General features: G+C 38.5%; 1 protein-coding gene across 1 annotated transcript; it reads left to right on the top strand.

Annotated features, from left to right (window-relative positions):
• The first annotated feature begins 5331 nt into the window (after positions 1-5331).
• On the top strand, positions 5332-19004 carry CD98hc (CD98 heavy chain). The gene is made up of 10 exons (XM_045740245.2): positions 5332-5594; positions 7237-7391; positions 7529-7692; positions 7805-7929; positions 8439-8600; positions 10398-10519; positions 13816-13927; positions 14492-14721; positions 17697-17840; positions 18574-19004. The coding sequence occupies exons 1-10, from the start codon at positions 5493-5495 to the stop codon at positions 18656-18658; spliced, it is 1401 nt and encodes a 466-aa protein (XP_045596201.2). The 5' UTR covers positions 5332-5492; the 3' UTR covers positions 18659-19004.
• Positions 19005-19218: the final 214 nt, after the last annotated feature.

Genomic DNA, 19218 nt, shown 5'->3' on the forward strand with positions numbered 1-19218 from the left:
TTGTACACCACATATGTAAGACCAATCCTGGAGTATGCGGCCCCCAGCATGGAGCCCGTATTTTGTCAAGCACAAGACGAAGCTGGAAAAAGTTTAGAAGTATGGTACTAGGCTAGTCCCGGAACTTAGATGCATGAGATCTGAGGACAGGCTGCGTGAACTGCATCTTATGTCGCTGGAAGGCAAAAAAGCTTTGGGAGACATGATCACCACATACAAAATTCTCAGGGAAATTGACAGGGCAGATAAAGATGGATTATTTAACACGAGTGGTACACGCACAAGGGGACACAGGTGGAAGCTGAGTACCCAAATGAGCCATAGAGACATTAGAAAGAACTTCTTAAGTGTCAGAGTAAATGGAATGCATTAGGCAGTGATGTGGTGGAGACTGACTCCATACACAGTTTCAAATGTAGATAAGATGAAGCTCGAGAAGCTCAGGAATCTGTGTGTACACCAGTTGATTGACGGTTGAGAGGCGGGACCAAAGAACCAAAGCTCAACCCCCGCAAGCACAACTAGGTGAGTACTACCAAACTTACGAGGACACTACCAATCTTACGACGCCTCTACCAAACTTACGAGGCCATTACCAACCTTGAGAGGCCACTACCAACTTTAGTGGCCACTATATAACAACTATAAAGTGCATAAACACATACCAATATCAGATCTGCCCAAATAATATTTGAAACAATTATTTACAAACAGTTCTACTCCTACCTCGCTATATAGTCGTCCTGGCTTGGCGCTTTCCCCTGATAATTCCTTCCTTCCTTCCTTCTACTCCTACCTCGTAAAATTTAACATACTAAGTCCCTATCAATTTGGCTTCCGCTCCCAAAACAGTACCAACGATGCCATTATTAGTCTGCTTGATATAATCTACTCAGCCCTGGACAAAAATGAGTTTCCGATTGGACTCTTCATTGACCTGAGAAAGGCCTTTGATACCGTTAGCCATAACTACCTCTTACTTAAACGCCACCATTTTGGAATCCGAGGCCTTGTCCTGAACTATATCCGAACCTATCTTAGTGACAGACACCAATATGTAGCCATCAATGATATAACCTCTCCCACTCTACCATTAACCGTAGGAGTGCCACAGGGCAGCATCCTAGGACCTCTCCTATTTCTTATATACATCAATGATCTGCCTAATGTCTCTAACATTCTTAAACTTATACTATTTGCTGACGATACTTGCTGACGTCACTTCATCTACTCAGACTCCAACCTACATACACTAAATAATGTAAATAACGAATTAAAAAAGTCCATAAAGTAAATAGAAACTGTACTTATGGTCGGTCTCGAGCCCATTGCTGATGTAACAATGTGTATTGAATTTTTGCAACTAGCTCATCCAGATAGTAACTTGCTTAGCTAAATGAATTGTGGGGTTCAGTCCCTGAGCCCATTATGTGCCTCTGTAACCCTTTCCACTACCGCCCACAAGATGGGTATGGGGTGCATAATAAATGAAGGGAAGAGAATTTTCAGGGAAAAGCGCCAAGCCATTACTATTGTATAGCACTTGGAAGGGGTCAGGATAAGATTTTTGGGATGGGACGGGGGAAGGACTGGTGCCCAAACACTTGGACGGCCGGGGATTGAACGCCGACCTGCATGAAGCGAGACCGTCGCTCTACCGTCCAGCCCAAGTAGCATAATAAATTAACTAAACTAACCAATACTCTCACTATGGCGGTATGTTCACTCACAGGATGAGTGACGTTGCCCATTGTGGTATGTTCACTCACAGGATGAGTGACGTTGCCCATTGTGGTATGTTCACTCACAGGATGAGTGACGTTGCCCATTGTGGTATGTTCACTCACAGGATGAGTGACGTTGCCCATTGTGGTATGTTCATTTAAAGGATGAGTGGCGCTGCCCGTTGTGGTATGTTCCCTCACAGGATCAGTGACGTTGCCCATGTCCGTATGTTCACTCATAGGATGAGTGACACTCATAAGTGAGATTAGCATGGGGTAAAAAAATATATTTTTATTAAATAATATACAAAATAAATATCATATATTAAAAAATTAATTCAGGTAGTGGGTGAGAGGCGAGATGCTGGGTATTGCATCACATATTGCAAGCAGGTTGGCGCCGGCTGGGACCAGTGCCTCTACCTCACCACCATAGTCTACTGCAAGCTGTGATTTACATATTTAAATATATAGAATGAAATTTCCTGAAAATTAGGACATTTATTCCACCATTCTAGCTCACATAGCCTACTGCAAGCTGCGATTTACATATTTAAATATATAAAATAAAATTTCCTGAAAATTTATTCAACCGTCACGAGATGCTTGGGTTGACTGACACCAGAACAATGTAGTTATAAGTACAGTAAGGAGCAGGGCAAGAATTATTCCCATGCATATCCTATTACGCCGTCTTCAGAAGAGGAAATTTCCAATTATATTGAAGCTCAAGAAGCCACAATGTAGGACTGAAAACAGCAGATTTTTTTCACTCGCGGGGTTATAAACAAGTGGAACCGCCTACCCGCCGAAGCTGTAAATGCCAAAACTCTGTTGAGTTTTAAAATCCAGCTAGAAATAATCATCAGGACAAATGGGGGGACCTTCGGCAAGCCGCCGACTCCCTGACTTTTTTGACACCACTAGAGTGTTAGTGGCCCCATCAGGTCAATTCAGCTACATACGCATGCAGGTGGCAGCAGGTAATGAATCTATAGAGTGAGGTCTTCAGTTGTAAACTTTGGGAAATGACCCAGGACACACTGCTCAACACTATTAGTAAATGTCCAGTTATTATAATTTGAACTGAATGGCGTGAGATTATTCGAGCTTTGTAATTATTTCATTCACTCACGGATATTGAAAGATATTCTCGTGATCTACCCAACGTTTGCGAGTAGACTCACATATCATATTTTCCCCTGAGTCCATCTACGGGCTCACCATAGCCCGTGTTACTTGGAACTTTTTGTTCCAGGTAGCGAATCTTTAACAACAACAACTGAGTCCATAACCACCCTATATGAGTTGGGAATATTGGGTGTACTTATAGCCAGCTGTAATCCCTTGTATAAAATAGGGCAGCAGTGTACACTACTGAATCCCTATGCTTCTTAATAATAATAATAATAATAATAATAATAATAATAATAATAATAATAATAATAATAATAATAATAATAATAATAATAATAACAAAATGCTCACTAAATTTTGGGGGTTCAGTTCCTGATCCCACTAATTATATGTGCTTCTCGAGTTTTTTCCGCTACCACTAGTAGGATGGGCATGGTGTGTGTACTACCACTAGCAGGATGGGCATGGTGTGTGTACTACCACTAGCAGGATGGGCATGGTGTGTGTACTACCACTAGCAGGATGGGTATGGTGTGTGTACTACCACTAGCAGGATGGGTATGGTGTGTGTACTACCACTAGCAGGATGGGTATGGTGTGTGTACTACCACTAGCAGGATGGGTATGGTGTGTGTACTACCACTAGCAGGATGGGTATGGTGTGTGTACTACCACTAGCAGGATGGGTATGGTGTGTGTACTACCACTAGCAGGATGGGTATGGTGTGTGTACTACCACTAGCAGGATGGGTATGGTGTGTGTACTACCACTAGCAGGATGGGTGTGGTGTGTGTACTACCACTAGCAGGATGGGTATGGTGTGTGTGTACTACCACTAGCAGGATGGGTATGGTGTGTATACTACCACTAGCAGCATGGGTATGGTATGTGTGTACTACCACTAGCAGGATGGGTATGGTGTGTGTACTACCACTAGCAGGATGGGTATGGTGTGTGTACTACCACTAGCAGGATGGGTATGGTGTGTGTACTACCACTAGCAGGATGGGCATGGTGTGTGTACTACCACTAGCAGCATGGGTATGAGCTGCATAATAAATGAACTAAATTCCTCTAACTAGAAATATAGCTGTCATATTTTAGTTTTATTAATTGATAATTTAACTGAATTTACTTGAGGGCGGCTTGTCGAAGGTCCCCTAATTTGTCCTGATTATTTTTTCCTGATGATTTTGTTGACCTGATTTTGATATTCAGTGGCACTTGTGACTTCGGCGGGTAGGCGGTTCCATATGATTATAACTATGGGTGAAAACATTATCTCCTGTTTTCTGCGCTACACTGTAGCTTGTTGAGCTTGTACCCCTTGCTCCTTGTTTGTGTTACATCTGACCTTTTAAAGATGTCGTCTAGGATAGTAGTCTTCAAATTGTTCAGTATTTTAAAAGTTTTGACGAGATCAGCCCTGTCATGTCTGGTTTGCAGTGTTGTTAGCCCTGTGGCCCTCAACCTTTCCTGGTATGCGAGTCGACTTAGTCCAGGAAGAATTTTTCTCGCCCGATGTTCTACTTTCTCCAAAGCAGATTTTTTTTCCTGAAGATGTCTCCATGCTTTGATACAATAATCTAATTGGGAGCGCACCTGAGATTTATAAAGTTGAACAACTAGCTACTTTTCCTTAAAAGGAAAGTCAAAGTTTTGTGTTCATAATTAAAAGGTAACTAAATATTAGTGAAGTGTAGTGTAGTGTAGTAAACGGTAACTACTTTTTACTTTCAAAAGATGAGGTTAATATTTTTCAACAAGTTCAAAGGACATTTAAGTGGTTATATACAGTTTGCATTGACTATAGTGGTGAAGAAGCCCTAGCGAGCTCACAGCATGATGCAATATCCAACACCTCATCAGTAAGCTTGCATGGTTGCAAGTTTAATTCACTCAAGGTTTTGGCTTTACAGGACACCGTATGGCATGTTTTCATGCAATGTTTTATTATTAATAATAAATGTTTCGCAACGGATTTGTCTTTAACAGACTTATGTAGTTAATTTATGAATATGAATGCATTTACAATTGTCTAGTGGATGTACTTGAGTGTGTGTGCACGGGAGCCCCCCCCAGCATGTAGCTGTGCAATGAAGGGGGATGGGAATTGACGTTCGCCTATATATATGTACTATAGAATTTAGAAAAGATTTAGTTTTATACCTTAAATTACACATGATTTAATAATACAAATTAATATATTTTTTGTTTTAAATCTCAGTGTTTGAAAGAAACTTAAGATGTATACGAAGAACAAAAATTGTTACTCTCATCCTTCACAGCTCCGTATCATCCAATCAGCTGTTATATTTACCTCCCCTCAGATATTGTCAATATTTTTATCCTCATTTATGCTTATTTTAAAGACAAAATTATTGTAAAAATGAAGTGCATACTGGAGTAATAGTAAATTATAGAGCTATATAGGTGTTGAAGATATAGAAGAGAGTATATTGAGAGATGAGGGAGGAGGAAGGAAGAGCGGGTGTGGCCCAGCTGACCACAAGGGCTTCCATTGACGACACACACACCCGCCGTCATAGCCATTTGGCACGAAGCCCCACCACGTCGTCCGGGTAACAAGATTATTTTTAGCCGAGGGATCGTCGCCAAGGGTCGGAGCCATGACTGAAGATAAGAACAGTGTGAAGAACGGTGCAGCAAACGCAGAGATGGCGCCCCAGGAGGACGGCAGCAAGGTTCCTCTCACCAACGACGGACCTGAGGTACGCTCTCCTGCCTCTTATAACACTAGTTACAATAAAATGGAGTAGAAATTGCTAGTCTAGAATAGGTTTTGTTGAAGAGTTACAGGTACGCGAGGACTGGAGAACGTTTAGTCATGATGAATAACAATTATAATGATATTTGAGGTCTACTCTTGCCTCGGAGCTTATGGCGTCGATTTTCAGGGCCGGATTGTGTACAAAATGGTGGGGTTCAGGGAAAAGTTTGGGTTTCCTGGAAATGTGGGTTTCGAAATTAGATTTCTTGTAGATACAAAGTTTTGTATGCAGGACTTTCAAAATGGATTATTTTATTGTCTTATGGGTACCTCTTTTTAACTTGTAGCTTGCCCCAACATAACCTTACATAATCTAAGACACATTTTTTATATATATTTAACAAGCACAAATGCTTGTACCTCGCTCGGAGCCGAACCACTTGGGCCCGACGGTAGAGCGACGGGTCTGGCTTCGTGCAGGTCGGCGTTCAATCCATGCCCGTCCAAGTAGTCCCATCTAACATCCTTATTCCGACCACTTACAAGTGCTATCTAGTCATGATAGCTTGGCACTTTCTCCTGATAGTTCTCTTTCCTTGTACCTCACCCTTGCTGCAGTCATGTACGAGGTTTTGTTGGGCTGAGTTAAGTTAAATTTATTTATATATAAGAGGGTATATTGGGTTTGAGAGTACAGCGAATTGAAGTTGTATATTCTTGTAAAGCCACTAGTAAGCATAGTGTTTCGGGCAGATCCTTATTCTAACATATAATTTTAGGAAGGTAATTTCTAGCAAAATTAAAAAAAAAAGTTTACAAGTACATTGTAAGAAAGTACAAAAATACATTGTAAGAAGGTATAAAAATGCATTGTAAGAAAGTATATAAAAAAAAAATTTGAGTAGAAACTCCTCACAGGTGGTTCAGTGTAACTCCCCTGGAGCAATTGCTTGACAAAAGCTTGTTTATCATTGTGAAACTTTCAGGCTTTGCCTTGGCCAAAATAAGTTGCATACAATTTTATTATTTTTCCTGTGACCAGATAATGCATTTTAACTACTGGTTATATAAAAAAGGAACTTATAATTTTTTTAAATTTGTATTTTGTAGTCCAACACTAGGTGCATATATCACCAAGTGCACAGCCAAGGAGGTTAGCATTAATTAATATGAAATGTAGAAATTTGAAAACCTGATCAGTCTATACCGAACAATTTGGCCTGGGTTAGTAGCCTGACGGGGACGATTGACTAGGCACCAATCCTTAACTGCAGCATCTGTTCACCCAGCAGTGAATGGGTACCTGATTGTTAAATTAATTAGTGGGTCATATTCCAGGGAAAATTAGGATTAAGAACCTGCCCAAAACTAGTGGCTTTACTGCACTAGTGACTACAAGAATGTAAGAAATCTTGCAAGTCTATCAAATTAGACACAAGATGGCTAGAATTTGCATAGTAAATCGATCAACTAACCTACAGCAGACAATATACTATACTATATTAGGTAGTCTGTAAATTGTTGGTTTGCAGACAAGTTTAGATCCTTCATGTTTTTGGTTTTATAAAGCTTGCCTGCTTCATAACTAAGGCTTTGAAGAAGAGTACTGTAATGTAATACCTTTTTTATTTTTTCTCTAACAGGTAAAGTTTACCTCCAATGATCCACCAAATGGAGATGCAAAGATTGACATGCCTTTGGCCCCCACCTTTAGTGGCCTTACTAAAGAGGAGTTGATGAAGTATAGCAATGACCCATTTTGGGTTCGACTTCGCTGGGTTCTGTTCATCCTATTCTGGTTAGTTGTGGAATACTTTACATTTCAAATTTAATGAATTTGATAGAAATATGGTGAAATGATTGTTTGGAAATTGACCGTACATTACTGTACTGATAATAGGTTGAATATCATTCTACTTGGTGTTCTTCCATTAGGCTAGGTTGGGTAGCCATGCTGGTGGTGGCAATTGTCATCATTATTCAGGCTCCACGCTGTGCTCCAAAGGAGACCCTTGAATGGGTACAAGAATCTGCCATGATAGAATATGATGTGGAGAACCCTATTGATGTTGATTCGACTGATGGTGCTACTCCTATGGGTAAGTGTTTATAATTTGAACACTTGTAGTAGCAAATGGAAGATATTTATGTAAAAATGCTAAGCTAGATGTACTTTGTCATGTTACATTTTCAACTTTTGCATTTTAACAGACATGGTGACAATGGCAAAAGAACTTGGTGTAACAACAATTTATTTGCAAGACTTGATCAATCCCAATGACTTCGAAACACTAAATCCAAAGTACACCAAAGAAGATGTTATGGGCCTCCTTGAAGTAAGTAGATCTAGGTTGTATTTGATAATTGTATAACAATTCTTAAATGTTAAATTCTTGTGTACTTCACTTTTCTTTGCCGACTATCTTTATTTGGGTTAAATGCACGTAGCTATTTGTTATCCTTGAAAAACATATGAGAAATCATTGGAGTTATCCTTCGAGAAACAGTGTAGAGAATGTAAAAAATTGTTAGATATTAATGTTAGACCTGTAGATATTAAGGGGTTACAGACAACGGTAATACCGTAATGGAGAGGCGGGGCAAGCTTGGCAAGGAAAGTAAAGTTTTTCATAAATTTGCTGTAACCCCTTACAATTATGGTATTACATTAGTGCCTTTGTTACAATTCAACTTTTTCTGAAAGGGTTAATTTCATAAGGTATATTTGTATCAATTGTCTTTTTTTCTTTTGCATTATAATTTTTTTTTTTTCTAATTTTTTCTTTCCTATATTTCCCTTATTTTCTTGTCAATTTGTCCTGAAGTTAAATACCTTTCAACACAGGCTGCCGAGAATGGTGGTCTGCGCATCGTGACTGACTCGGTGCCAAGCCAAGTGGGACCAGACAACAACTGGTTCAAGAACCCCAATATGAGTGACTATTTTAAGCCAAACTCTGGCGGCGTCTTGGACTTCAGCAACCAAGAACTCGTGCAGACACTGACGGTAAGAGTATTTTGCTTGAATTGACTGTAACTGTATAATAAGTTTGACTTTATTTTATGCAAGCATATTAAATTAGCGATGTAATACAGTAGTAATGTCCAATTACATTAGTGTTATATAAGGTACAATGAGGAGAATATATAAGTAAGGGAAGACAATATATTATGTGGGATATTTGTTTGATGGACTCTGTGGGTTTCTATAGAAAACCTCTTAAATTAATTTCTTGTTCCTGATATGAAAGCATGAAATGTTTGAGTTCCAGGAATTGGCCTAGCTTCATGTCATGTGTAGCAGCTTCTCATTATTTCTCACTTACAAGTTTTATTACGTTATCACTACTTACATATTCATCTGTCCAGGTGTACTAGACCATCCCCCCTTGCACTGTTAGGTGTTCATAGTGGTGATAATTGAAATTATTTTGAAGTCTATCTTTAAAAAAAAAAGAATATATAACCTGGAGCAATAATTCTTGCTTTCACAGCATATAACTTTTCTGCATAAATCGGTAGTCGTGAGTGGAGTACTCTTCAGTTAACATAAATTCCCTGTTATGAATTAAATCTTTGTTGCTGGTTTACCACCCCTTCCCTGATACTAGTACTACAGTGGACTTCAGGTACCAATTCTATTCTTTCAAACTGGAGATGAAGTTGGACTAGATGCCCCTTCCTCTGGAATCCTTATAACTACTTTGCTCCATTTCTTGAGCCCTAGTCTGTGGCATGCTGTAAGCTTCAATTAGGGCTCCCTTGCTGGATGATCACCTGTGATGCCATCCCTGTCAGTTTCAACTAGCGACAGTGGACATCATTAGGACACTTGACTGCTTCCTGTGTTATGCTTTTATTGGTAAAGCTCAAACCAGCCAGATATGCATTTCCTCTCAAATGGAATCAAACTGATTGGTTTGATGTAATTTTAAAACTGTAGTGTCATTTGTTTTATGTAAATGATAATATTTACATGCTACTAGTTCAGAGCTACTGTGTTTAGGCCAACCTGAAGCCATAATTTTCTGCTAGTATCCTAGTTAGGAATTGGTAGGTAACAAGGGAGCCGGTCGGCCGAGCGGACAGCACACTGGACTTGTGATCCTGTGGTCCTGGGTTCGATCCCAGGCGCCGGCGAGAAACAATGGGCAGAGTTTCTTTCACCCTATGCCCCTGTTACCTAGCAGTAAATAGGTACCTGGGTGTTAGCTGTCACAGGCTGCTTCCTGGGGGTGGAGGCCTGGTCGAGGACCGGGCCGCGGGGACACTAAAAAATGCCCCGAAATCATCTCAAGATAACTTCAAGAAGGCTGAATAAGCGTTAAATGACCGACAGATTCAGTGAACATTCCTTCTATTCTTCCCTAACAAGGTTGGGGTGAAAAGTGTTAACTTTTTAATTTTTGGTCATTGCAACTTGTGTTGGTTATACTTGACACTCGCTGAAGGTGTAGAGGTGCTAGTGTGTGTGATTAGTCAGTGGTGGTGCTGGTTCTGTGATGCTGTTGAGTGTGGAAGTTACGGTGACTGGATGGGTGAAGTTTAAATGAACGAATCCACAAGGGCCGTGATGAGGGTTCGAACTTGTGCCCGGGATGATCCCAGATACTGTGTAGTAAAGTTAAACATTTTGAACCTTACACTATACTACAATATAAGCAGAATATTAAGTTAGTTTATTAATGTCTAAATTTAGCTATAGTGCACCTGTTCAATTTTTTTAGGCTAAATAGATTTAAACATTACATGAACAAGTTTGTTAGAGTAACAAATTTTTAATGTTAATATTTGTTCAAAACAGGAACTCTTGAGTGGCAATTGGAAGGAAAAAGGAGTAGCAGGATTCTTGTTGGAGAGTGCAGATACCGAGGAGTTGGTAAATGCCAGCCAAGCAATTAACGAAGCCCTGAAGCCAAATGATGGGTAAGATTTTATTGTTGCTCGATAATTAATTTTACCTTCATTGTTCTTAAACAATGATTAAAAGCACGTGTTTTTATTATATTATCTGAACATTATCGAAGGAAAATTCGTAGTTGGAAAATTGTTAATGATTAAGTGGGGTCTAACTTTTAGTTGACAACTAAACTTTAGTTTAGTTGTAAGAATAGTATTGTATTTATAATTTATTGCAAAAACGAAAATAGTCGTAGCCTACAGTTTTTCTTTGCATTACCTGTCTGTGAGCTCTTTTGTAATCATTTTATGACAAAGTGCTGGGAAGACAGGACACCACGAGCATGGCTCTCATCCTGTAACTACACTTAGGTAATTACTTAGGTAATCAGAGGGCTGTATGAGGTTGTAAAGGAGCACAATCACAACTATAACCATTGTTCTGTGTGCCATAATTTGGCTGCAGTGGCCTGGTACAAATGATTTGTATGTATGCATCAGGAATTTATTGCATTATGCCGGTCGGCAGAGCGGACAGCACACTGGACATGTGATCCTGTGGTCCCGGGTTCGATCCCGGGCGCCGGTGAGAAACAATGGGCAGAGTTTCTTTCACCCTATGCCCCTGTTACCTAGCAGTAAAATAGGTACCTGGGTGTTAGTCAGCTGTCACGGGCTGCTTCCTGGGGGTGGAGGCCTGGTCGAGGACCGGGCCGCGGGGACACTAAAGGCCCGAAATCATCTCAAGGTAAACTCAAGGTATTTACTAATATTTATGTATTGTAGTTGTATGTACAATTTCATTGAACTCTTTAGTGTTATTATGTAAAACAACTTGTTTGGCTTGTATTATCAAAGCCGCCAGTGCTCGCAACACAACTGCAATACATCACAAATAATAAAACTAACAAGTGTTATTTTCATAATTTTCAATAATTGCAATTGGTTTGCATCCTTGCATGATCAACACTAGTATAAACATGATTAAAATGTTGAAACTAGAACATTCATGTGACTAATAACTTTTAACATTTTATGCGGATCAGGACATAACCTGGAGTCCTGTTTCGCCTACCCGCTTCCGCGATGTGGACATAAAATGTCCTGAAAAAAATATTTGTATAAAATTCAACTTTAATCTGATTTACTTTGGGTTTGTTTCAAACTGCGCGCCACGAGGCTCTCTTTCTCACCACTAGGCTTAGGCTGCATGGTACAATAAGTTCATAAAAGGTGTGAACCACTTCGATCAAATGGTATTACCATTTTACCAGGAAAACTCACAAGTGGACCTAAAAGATAATGTTTTATTTCCTGCAAATGGCTTTGCATAATGCCTTTGTTTTGTACAAATACAACACAACTGATCAAAAAAAGCTAACATTGCTACAGTTCCACGAGGTGGCAATTTGGGCCCTATTGTGCTGGGACCCGGAAGATTGGCCTCAAACAGCAACAGTATCTCAACACTTGCGGCACGCTCCAGACATAAATGATGACACAGGTCCTGCCTATGCTGACGCCATTGCAAACTCCTGGACCATCTGGTGTGAGGCGGCCCTTGTTCACTTAAACACCTCAAGCTGAAGCAGCAACCGAATCAGAACCCGAGATGTCTGGCACACTGCCATTTGACAAGACGGTTTTGTCAGATGACTGACTCAAATGTTGAACCTCCAGCGATTCAGTTGATTCTGAAAATCGCATGAACTACAAACAGAAACGAGTATTTTGATATCAGAATGAACACTGTATCACAAACTGCTGTAAGTAGACTCGAGCCTTCATAAAAAAAATTTTGGGTGTAGCGTGTGTCTGCACGAGTGTCCCAAACGGGCTGCAGGTGGGTGACTTTAGCCGTTTATACTGATAATGCTTCCCCCATATCATGTATTATATGCATATGTCTGTTTAGGGAATTTTATTCTGATGAATGTACAACCAAAAATAACTGTGTGCAACTAGTATAAACTTGGCAAACATAACCAAAGTAAAAACATTTCGTGTGTTTGACTCTCGCTGATATGTTCCAGCGTTGTTTTATATTTGGCGCTATTCTATCTTACGCTTTGTTAATCATTTTTACCTACGGGCTCATAGAACATTCTATTGCGAACACATTGACACAAAAATGAATGACGTACATAGAATAATAATGTCAGGACAGTGAAATAAGTATAAACTTTCAAAGCGCCGTATTGCACATGCATCGTTCCGTCACCAATACCGGGTAACAGTTCCACCACTTCCCACACACTTGTGGGTGGGCCGCGACCATTATTCTACGTTTATATGCATATCACCGTGTTGGGAATTTCATTGTGAGTCCATTGATACCAAAATTAACGCTGTAGGACAAGTGTGGAGGTGATAACAATCCCAAGAGTAAAAACATTGTTGCTGTTGGGTGCTCACGGCGAGTCATCTTCGTAGTTATTTATTTGGTGCTGGTATCCCTATGTTTCGTGACCTTTTTTACTGATGTTCTTCTAGAGAATTTTATTGAGAACACGTTGGTACCAAAATGAAATACGTAGTTCGAGAACTAAGGTCAGGAGAGTAAAGAGTATACACATTTTTGTTTTTACGCTTAAGCGACAAAAACGCCACGCGCACATACCGCTTTTTTTTACCTTCGCCGGGCGTGCGAAAGTGTTAAGCAAGAAATTTGCTTAATTTGGCAATTAAAACGATGACTAAAATTTATTAGTGGCTTGGCATTGTGTTTTGCCAACAGACTAATCACTTGCTACCTCAGTTTCTCGGTCTCACTATCTGTGCTGTTTATCACTTTTTCATCTATGGTTGATATTAGTTTTCTACTTGCATACTAGCCACTAAAATCTTCCAGTTCTTGCAATATCTTTAAATTTTAGCCGGCATCAATAGTTATTGATGTAGTCACTAGGCTGGAATGTTGTGTTGATTCAGGGGCGACGACGATCGTGGGATCTAAGCTGGAATGTATCATGACAGTGAGAAATTTACTAATATTACTAGCATATATACAATTTGTTCCCATGCTCTTAATTTGGCAATGGATTGCCATTGCCATCTAGGAATGGAGTATGTAACATCAAATATAAAACAGCCCGCACTGGGTAAAATAAGAAAAAATCTGCAGGTGACAGGCATGATCCTCTAAATTATGTGCCGGCATGGCACAAGGGCTAATTTTCAAACGGAAGTCGGCTTTCTTATGGTGATGTGATGAACACACAATTGGCAGATATTGATCAAGGGGCTGTGAAAGAACTTATACAAATATTTTTTTTATATTTTTCTACATTCATTTTCTTGTAATTTGTTTCTTTCAATTGCAGGGCCTTTGTTCATGGAGTAGCAGACATGGCGAGTGAACTGGTGTCAGGCTTCAATGCCAAGAGGTTCCGTAGCTTCCTTCAGGAACACATTGATGATTGGACTTATTATAAGGTTAGATAATGCAATTTCAGATATTATAGAAATAAATCAGTTTCTAAAAGATAATGTGCAAACACCTCCCTTTTTATTATTATTGTTATTGATATTTTTATTATTATTATTATTATTAGTCCATTATGTATACTTCGTTGTCACTTGAAAACATTAAATGGATGAAATTTTGATACTACGGTAGGGGCGTTTTCTCAGGTACTCCCCATTCTTTAAGTCAATTACAAAAAAAACTTTTGAAACAAATTTAGATGTTTCTAGTATACATAAATTCTAGACCAGGATTCCTTAAGTGTTATTACCAGTTTGTCAAAATTATAAATTTAACATTTAAAATGGATAATAAACAATTATTACACACATGCATTACATTCAGAGACATAAATGTGTGTGTGTATATATAATTTTATTATTATTATTACATACTGTGTGAATTTGAATGCATTTTAGGAGAGCGGCAGGTTTAGCATGCCTTTATCCTACGTGTTCTGGAAAGGATATGAAATCGGAGCATAAATTCTTAGTTTGTAATGTCTTGCCTGAAATTTTTATTTTATTTTACAGTTCAATCCTAGGGTGGCTGCAGGAAGTATTCCGACTGATGTGGTACGTTTGGTGACCCTTTCCCTCTTCTTGGTGCCTGGGACACCAATCCTTCATGGCTTTGATAAACCCTATTTTGATGAACAGAAGGAATTCATCAAAGCACTCTCTGAATTGAGAGAAAAAGAATCGGTGAAAGTGGGCAACATGACGTTTGTGGAAGGTGATGAAAATGTCGTAGCATATGCCAGGTAATGAACATTCCATAATAATCATATACAGTATTGGTATAAATTTTTCATGCATAAATCACTATTAGCAAATTTAAATTTCTATTTAAACGCTTGTGCTTTGTGGACACATCGTTCACTACTTTCAGCTCGTTCACTGTCTCGATAGCATGTCAGTGTCATACAATCCAAAATATCCTAAAATTGATTCACTAACTACAGTATTACTTTGTAATAAGCACCACTTGATTTCCGAACTTTAGTTATCAGAAACTTCCAGTTTCCCGATTGGGGTTGGGAAGTCATACTACACGAACAAAGTTCGGGTAGGAAGCGAAGTGGTTCGCCAAGCGTCGCGCCGGCCCGTGGTGATGGGTGGGAGATGGTCCAGTTTGCCCACTGACCATGTTGGGCGCCACTAATCTAGAGTGCCTTCTACCCTGTGATTTCAGATTCACGGTCTATTCTGTTATTTTGATTTGTCATGAGGCTGGAGAGTTCAATCTGCACAATCAAGAAACATCTGTGCACCATGTCGGCTCCAAATGCACGCATTGCGTCAATGATTGCTGACTGGTGGGTGGGTGGATGGATGGATGGGAGCTTAGATGGGGTTGCCAAACTTCTGTCATATTGTATTACAAATTTTAATCTTAGTTGTAAAATATTTATGCCAAAATGTTAATTTTCATATATTAATATACATTATTAATCATTAACATGTTATATGATTTCCTATTTATTAAACAAATATAGTTTTATTTATGAATTATGCACAGCTGGCATCTGTGAGCAGGCGCTGACAGACATGTCCGCCTCTACATAGCCTCGATCCCGTTAGTAGCTCCCCCCTCCTCCATAGCCTGCTGTTCTCATGTTATGAAGAAGGCAGTGAGGGAGGGATGGCAGGCATTGAGGGGGACAAGGCAGTGAGGGAGGGATGGCAGGCATTGAGGGGGACAAGGCAGTGAGGGAGGGAAGGGTGGGGGTGAGTGAACGCAATTACACAATGAACTTTGTTTCATTTGCTGCATTTATGCTGTGAATCTGTCGATTTTTTCCCTTAGAATTTTTTGTTAAATTTAAGAAAAAAAAATTGTCCATTTTCCTCCATTCTCGTTTACAAACTTACACGATACCCGACGGGTCTCGTCCCCGAGGGGTTCGGAAACCAAGTGGTGCTCTGTAATTTCAATTTGCACACAAGACTTTAAATGTAAACCTTGAAAGTTTGGAATAGTTCTGGTCCCAAATAGATAGTTGCTCTGGTTTGAAATTAGGTTTTTACAGGGAAGATGTCAAGTGTTCAGTATAATTTTTTGAATATTGGCAGTTTTATAACTTGAGATATAGTAAAACAATACAAATTGGTATTGTAGATGCTCAAATATTTTGACTGCATATTACAGTAAATGCAAAAATCCTTTTGCCTTGCCAAATCTGTTAAGTGTGGATTTAAAATGGTCAGTTGACTCCATGCTGATGGGCAATTCCTATTTTGGCAGTCGTCTTCCGTACAACTCTGAAATTGAGTTAATTTTCCCTTCTTGCCAAATCCTTACAAAATTCAAAGTAAATATCTAAAGATATTTAAAACTTGTATACTATTTCAGGGGTGTGATCATTCTTTCTGGGGATTATATATTCATTAATGTACACAATAGATGGGAAATTTAAACTTGTATTTAGGTATGGTGGTTATATTTTTTCCAGCTTTACAGTACGAGGCTTTATTAGTTTTCAGTTAATTCATTCAGGTTACTGTAATTCTTACCAGTTTACTAAACATTCATTTTACCATTTAAATGATCCCTCTAGTATTTACTTGATATTTTATAACTTGTAAATGCCCTATATTTACCTTTATAATATTTGTTAAACTTCCAGCATTTGGGAGTTTGTAATTTTTAGAATATTTGTATATAATTTTTGTCTAGAGCAGAAAATAGATCAACTCCATGGTTTGCATAACATCTAGTTCTTCTCCATTTCCAACCATCACAGGGTGGGGGAGGCATCGGCATGGAAGAAATAGTAATACAGTATAATAAGTCCAAATATTTCAGACACCTTGTCCATTTGCCATATCTTCATTACATGCTGTAGCATCATAATAAAATTGGTAAATTCTACTTAAAATATGAACATTGCAAGTAAAGTGACTAGGAAGGAAAATCTTTCTAATTATATATTTTTTTTTCTTTTCGCTCTCAGGATTCCGTAAGTTTAATGTGGTTACTTTGCTTTTAATTTAATTTTGTAAATTTGTTCATTACTAAAATTCCTTTATTTTCATATTGCCTGCATTATTCAAGGTGTAAAATTTGTGTATACTATATATCCTGCATTGTATTGAATTTACTTTCTAAAGCTTTGACTTGAAATTGTAGACGACAATGCAACTTAATTTCAGTAGTGTATGCAAGGATATTGTTTTCCTCCTGTATGAGACATTACAGATACTGTAATGCAAAGTTATCAAAAGAATGTGTTGCAACTGCAAAATAAGACGCCCAACCCACGAATCTGAAAATACTGTATAGGCAATGACATTTCATGAACCATTATCAGGTGTAATTATAAAAGTTGTGCGAATTGATAATGGTTCTGGATAAACCAAAATCTCATCATTTCCTTTATTTTCAAATTTGTGTGGTTGAGTGTCTTAAATTTCAGCCATGTTATTGTGACTTGTCTGTAAAATAATTTAAATGAAGTCTATAGCTAAAAATAAAAAAAAAAACTTTGGGGGCACTGTAGGAATTTCTTCCTTGATTCCCTGGAGGGAGATGTTTAATGCTATGGATCAGACCTATCAATTTTTTATCTGATTTTCTTAAGATACAACTGATAATTACTATATTACAGAAAATTGGCTTACATATTTTCATAGCAACATCTCTGCATCTTGGTTATACAGTACAATATTGTGATGATAATGCATAAAATAATAGTATGAGGCAGTTGCTGACCAATAATATATTGTAACTTTTCAGAGTAATGAAGGGTACTCCTGGTTATGCCGTAGCGGTTAATCTGCACGATACTAATAATGCGACTGTAGACTTTACCACAATAGCAGGGGTGTCTGGTAAAGGTGACAATTCTCTGAGATCAACATCTGAGGTTCCTGTTAGCAGGTGAGCTATTCTAGATTTAATTTTTACCCGATACATTTATAATAAGTTTAGATTTCTTCTGATTTATTTTTTTTTTTTTCCTCCACAGTAAAATCTTCTCTAATACAAATGGTGTAGTGTGATAGCTGTGCTATGCAAATTTGCAAAAGTAGAAAAATTTTACTTTGGGAGGGGGATTAGAAATGGCATTTTTTTTTTATCACCCAAAGTTCCTTTTTCATAACAAGGATGAAGGTAACTGCATGAGGCCTATTGGCCCATAAATCGACAACATTATTGCCACTCCCTAGTCACTTGTTAAAATACTGTACAGTAGATTACAATTTTGGGGTGCAGCATGACTTCCAGAATGGTTAAGACTTGGTCACAACAAATGTTATCCAAAAGTTGTGTAGGAGGTAAAGTAAGGAAATACTAAGCCAGTATGACTGTATAGTGCTTTTTAAGGGATTTGATGACAAGGCGCTGGAATATAAGGATATTGAATGAGGTAAAACCCTGTTTGGGAGGTGTGATGAATGTTGCCCAATTATCTCGATTACAAAATGAACCTGCACCGACTTCTGCCATTAAAAAATCACATGCATTTTTTTAACATAAAAATACTGGAATTTGCACCACACGCACTTGCTACACTAGTATCTTGTGTACAGTACTTAATATAACAAAATGAACATTCTTTGTTAAATGGTCTGTAAAGTGGTGTGCCTTATATATAATTATATTTTTTCAGCCTTGATCTTGGACGCTCAGACATGTCTTCAGTGTTCTTAGAACCATATGAGGGCATAGTCATACAGTTCGTGCCAAATCTCTAATGGCAAGAAATATGAAGCCGATTTTATATCCTGGACATTAGGCTGCAATATATGAAGAGCAGTCTAACACTGAAGATGTTTTCAAAATCTTGGGACCATTAATTCCCCAGCAGACGACTATTAGAGGCAGAAGACACCACCGGATTTTTTTTTTTTATATATACACGTTTAGAGAATTTTAATATTGTATTGATATTTTTAAATTACTGTATGTATAGAACTACAGTATTTAAGTTATTGTTCATGAAGTTTATAAGTCTAATCAGAAATTCTGAACATTTAATAGTCCGGATCATTTTATTGTCATTTGACCAGTCTGCACATATGAAATAAAAGATTGAGTAAATTTATTTCTTTTATTAAGTGGAAATTACACTACTTGAACTTACCAGACCTACCCTCAACGAGGACAGGAAACCCGCAGCTTGTTGAAGGTCCTCCAATTTGTCCTGATCTCTTCCAGTTTTATTTGAAAACTGCAGAGTTTTGGCGTTTACGGCTTCGGCGGGTAGATGGTTCCACGGGTTTACAACAATATGGGTGAAGCCTCGGTTTAGTCC

Source organism: Procambarus clarkii, chromosome 26, assembly GCF_040958095.1.
Source record: "Procambarus clarkii isolate CNS0578487 chromosome 26, FALCON_Pclarkii_2.0, whole genome shotgun sequence".
NCBI classification, from domain to species: domain Eukaryota; kingdom Metazoa; phylum Arthropoda; class Malacostraca; order Decapoda; family Cambaridae; genus Procambarus; species Procambarus clarkii.